Raw genomic sequence first — 5000 nt, 5'->3', positions numbered from 1 at the left:
ATATCTAGATAAAGATATAGAGATATTGATATAAAATTATATATATGATTATATACATATATACATATATATTTATGTATATATATATAGATAGATAGATAGATACAGATATCAATATAACAACATGCATGTGTACATCTACAAATATTGTATGAGAATTTCCGCGTCATTCAGACGAGCAATTCCACCTGCTACACGGTACTCGGCATTGACCGGCATCGCATCGCAAAACGGGAATATCTGAGCTGCTGCAAGACAGGTCGAATACCATGTGCTCCAACTGTCATGATGATTTCACGACGTAACGCGTTGAGCAAGAAGAGGAACTATCTAATGATTAATTCAAATGCCCTTGTCTTGCATTACTGAAATGTGTCTCTTTATAGTTTCGTGAAAAAAACAGTAGCTTTGACCGTTTTATTTTAATTTAGGCATCACGACCAAGTTTGGATTCCATTATTTTTTTCTTATTTTCCTTTTTTTTGTCCTATAGTGACCTGCAATTTGGAAAAAAACTCTGGTTTAGGAACGTTTCTAAAATAATGGAATTTAGATACACTCCAGCAATACTTATGGCACATCAACATTCTTCATCGGAAAGGTCCTATGAACCTTCAGACGCCCACTGAGTTGAATGCTTTTTCTTTGATTTATGCATGGGCGTACTAGCAAAACCATTCACCGGAGGTCGTTCAAATGGAGATTTATATATAAACAGATATCCAGATATGGATGGCAAAACATATTTATCCATCTATTTATCTATTTATCCTCTTAATCTCTGTTACATCCATTTTTGTATCTCCTTTTACTTTTTCTCACTTATGGTCTGTTGTGCTCTATTTACCCAATTATGATATTATTTCGTTATCTTTAGGATATACAGTAACTGATATTCATAATTTGAAACTAATGGGCCTGTGGAATTGTAGATATATTTTTTTACATTCTTGAGTTCCACCTAAAAGTTTTCTTATTCTTTGGTGGCATTTATCTATTTTTCCATTCCGTATATATTTTGGTTCTGCTAATGCTCTCATCCCTTAGAGATGCCCTAGCACTCTTGTCCATAATTGATTCCTGGAAAGATGAAAGAGGTGTATCATATGAGGGATAATTGCAAATAACGATTTCACGATACTAGACGCAGGCAGTCTCTTTTGTAAGGTTGTGCGTGACAGAAGAACCCAAATGGGGTCACCTGTGAAGCGGAACACCTGAGGCCTTTGGGACAGGGGCAATATCGCCCCGTTCATTCTTCGTAAGTAAAGGGGTGACTTCACTGTTTTTCATTTAACAGGCTTTTACTATTTTCCCTACAGATGTGAATGGTAGATGATGTTGCCAATATTTATAGGCTGAAAATAGCCCTAGAGAAAACTGTTAAGTCTCTTTGGTGACCAGAGATCGGTCTTGTGAAGAATTGGAAGAGACTCCACAACTCCCCGACGAGTAGTCCACAGACCCGTAGTGAGGAGCCTCCTCACTACGTTCTAAGGGATGCAGATATCCACCTGGTCCTCTTCATCCCCTCGTGCCAGAGACTAGATGACTCCTCACACCAACCAAGGAGCAGCAAAATACTAAAAGCTGACTGTAGAGTCCGTGCTATGCAGCTCCACCTCTCTAGGAGAAATGGGGAAAAGGTTGCTCCATTGTAGGACCCAGAAGGCCATACGGAGATGTCCTGTGAGAGGTGAAACGGTGGATGGTAGGTGAGCCGTCTCTCGGCCGTCGCAGAGAAATCCTGAAACCAGCGTCCGTTAGACCACAGAGAAAGAGAAGCCGTAAGTTGCAGTTCATTGAGAGCTTAGGTCACGTCCTTCCGTGTTGGAGGAGAAAATGTTCAAGCTTCAGTGGCCCGGAGAAAACTGTTTATACAGCTAAACTCAACTGACTTAATAATCTCATTCAGACAGATTCGTAGCGCTATCTTTCAATGAAAAATGAATATAAAAAAATATATGTATAAAAAGCAATGACACTGATACTGTATATATATATATATATATATATATATATATATATATATATATATATATATATATATATGTATATGTTCAATTCCGGCTTCGGTCCGAGTTCGGGTAATGGTCTGCACCTGCCACATAAAAGCCCTCTGAAAGACGGCTCCGTTCTAGAACTTACGAGCGATGGTTTTACAGTAACATTTTATTACAACGTGCGTATTAGGCGTGGACATATGCTAAATACACTGATAATAGGAATGTAAAAATAAATATTAAAGGAAGATTACTAATGTGGATTCCTATAGGATGTGAGTAGGATAGGGGTAAGATATGGGTAGGATAGAACTAGGTGAGAGGAGAAAAGGAGCAGAATTAGGTGAAAAAAAAACAAATAAACAAAGGAGTAGAGGGGAATTGGTAGAAAATTTATGAATAAAAAGTGGACGAGAGGAAGAGTCAATATGAGGATGATAGAGGGATAGAGGAAGGATGTGGGCCTAAAGATTGAAATCCCCATGTACTTATGTTGTGTTTTGCTTATTCCTTTATTTCGTTGTGAAGGTATAGAAATGCTCTAACCTACTGCCACAGATGGATATTCTCTGCTTCATCAAATATCTCACAACTTTCATTTTATACGTCTGATGTACTTTATTGAATATTATTTCGTTTTTTTTTTTTTTTTTTTTTTTTTTTTTTTTTTTTTTTTTTTTTTTTTTTTTTTTTTTTTTTTTTTTTTTTTTTTTTTTTTTTTTTTTTTATTCCTTATAATATTTTTTTCGGTTTTGTTTCTGTTCCCACTTCTAGTATTTTGCAGGATATGCCTAACAAGATAATATCACTGGCGAATTGCAGATTATTACTATAAGGTTATAAGCTATTATATTTGCAAATACATAATTCTATAGACTGTAAATAACTCCCCCGGACAAGACCCCTGCCGATCTCATCAATAGTAACAGGAATTTTATAGGTCCCTGTTGCCTCCCGTGTATAAATATTTTCTAAATCATTAATATAACAATACTCTTCTATTCCCCGTTCACATTTATACTACACAAAATTTTCTTTGAATCAAATGCTTCCTAGTCAGTAAGTGACATTGGTTAAAATGCGGTCTGAATGAAAGTATACAGTTGAAAAGTTCCGGTGTTCGGTTTGCACACCGTTGGTAAAAAAGACACGGTAATTTAGACCTCGTTATTATATGCTTTACTGCCGACAAGAGTGCGAGTATGCGTGCCTACGTGTGTGTGGTTGTGTGGATGTGTGTGTGTGTGTTTATGTGTGTGTGTGTGTGTGTGTGTGTGTGTGTGTGTGTATGTATGTGTGTGTGTGTGTATATATATATATATAGAGATATATATATATATATACATATATATATATATATCTTTATATATATATATATATATATATATATATATATACATATATATATATATATATATATATATATAGAGAGAGAGAGAGAGAGAGAGAGAGAGAGAGAGAGAGAGAGAGAGAGAGAGAGAGAGAGAGAGAGAGAAAGAGAAAAAAAGAAATAGATATATATATATATATATATATATATATATATATATATATATATATATATATACTGTATATATATATAATGATAGCGACAAATGTAGAAAAGAGGTATGAAGCAAACTGAATAGCTTGACAACGGAACAGTTATATTTGACGCGTTTCGATTTTAATCTTCGGAAATACGTTCCTAATGACCTGACTCCATTTATCTGTGTTGACCCTTTTTGGCACTAAAGATCGGTTTTGCTGTTGACTCATCTTTACCCGTTGTGAACAGGTCGAACACGTATATGCTAAACGACTTTTTGGACTAAGGACGTGTGGCAACACATCGGTGCCATTAGTCGTCGTGGCATATTTGACATTAGAGGAGAGTGAATCGCTGTGTTTCTCCGTTATACTAGGAGTTATAACTATATCTATTACTATAATTGCCGTAATATTCGCCGAAATAGGTTTTGTTCAAAATCCCAAACATAAATGTCACCACCAGCAGGAAAGAAAGCGTTGCAGGTCGGCCTTCCATGGTCCTTACCAAGCAGTGTCTTCAGAGAGCGATGACAAGAAGCCGGCGATGTAGGCACTTGTCGGAAGAATGACCATGTGCATCGTTTGCACTTTGACCCCGTGCCAATATGGCTGCCTTTGATATATATTCAAGAACAATTTTGAGAGATCTTGAAGATCGACCAGATGGGGTCATGATCAAGATCAATAACTTTAGATACGCTGATAACACCGTCCTCCTTGCGACATCACAAGAGGACCTTCAGAAACTATTTGACACCGTTGCTATACCCAGTGAACAGCTTGGTGTAAATGTTAACAGCAAGAAAACCCAATCATTGGTCATTTCTAAGTCAGAGACTCCACCAACATGCCAAATATTTCACAGAAACACACCCATAGAACAAGTAACATCTTTCAGCTACGTTGGCGCCATGATAACATCAGATGGTCGCTGCAAGAAGGAAATCCGATGGAGAATTGCACTTGCTAAAGAAGCTTTTGCAAGGCTGAAAATTATCTTCGCTAACCACCAGCTTAACAAAAAGCTAAACATTCGGCTACTAAAAGCATGAGTATGGCTGTGTGTGAGTCATGGACACTCACAGCAGAAGCATGTCGAAACATCGAGGCAACTGAAATGTTTTTCTATCCAAGAATACTCAGGACATCGTACTTCAACAGATTAACAAATAAAGAAGTTCTAGAAAGGGTTGATAAGGAGCACGACTTGTTAAATACAATAAAAAAAGGCAAATAACTCCTGGACATTAAGTAAGGAAGGAAGCATTAGAAGACCTTTGCCTTAGTGGAAAAAATGAAGGAAAAGGAGCAGGAGGTGGCCAACGGAAAACCTATCTAGATCATTTTAAATAACTACCAAATCCGAATATCTGGAACCTTGCAAGAGATAGAGAGAAATGGATTGCTATAGTTCGTCAAACACTGGAACAGTGACGGCACTATCAGAGAGAGAGATGGCTGCCTTAT

General features: G+C 36.9%; 1 protein-coding gene across 1 annotated transcript; it reads left to right on the top strand.

Annotated features, from left to right (window-relative positions):
- The first annotated feature begins 4138 nt into the window (after positions 1–4138).
- LOC147469995 (uncharacterized) lies at positions 4139–4585 on the top strand. The gene has a single exon (XM_086545766.1). The coding sequence runs from the start codon at positions 4139–4141 to the stop codon at positions 4583–4585; it is 447 nt and encodes a 148-aa protein (XP_086401892.1).
- The last annotated feature ends 415 nt before the right edge of the window (positions 4586–5000 follow it).

This window comes from Penaeus japonicus, unplaced genomic scaffold (assembly GCF_977035675.1).
Source record: "Penaeus japonicus unplaced genomic scaffold, GWHDUDI00000001_assembly GWHDUDI00000017, whole genome shotgun sequence".
Classification (NCBI taxonomy): Eukaryota; Metazoa; Arthropoda; class Malacostraca; order Decapoda; family Penaeidae; genus Penaeus; species Penaeus japonicus.
This window is presented reverse-complemented; position numbering and strand designations above follow the sequence as displayed.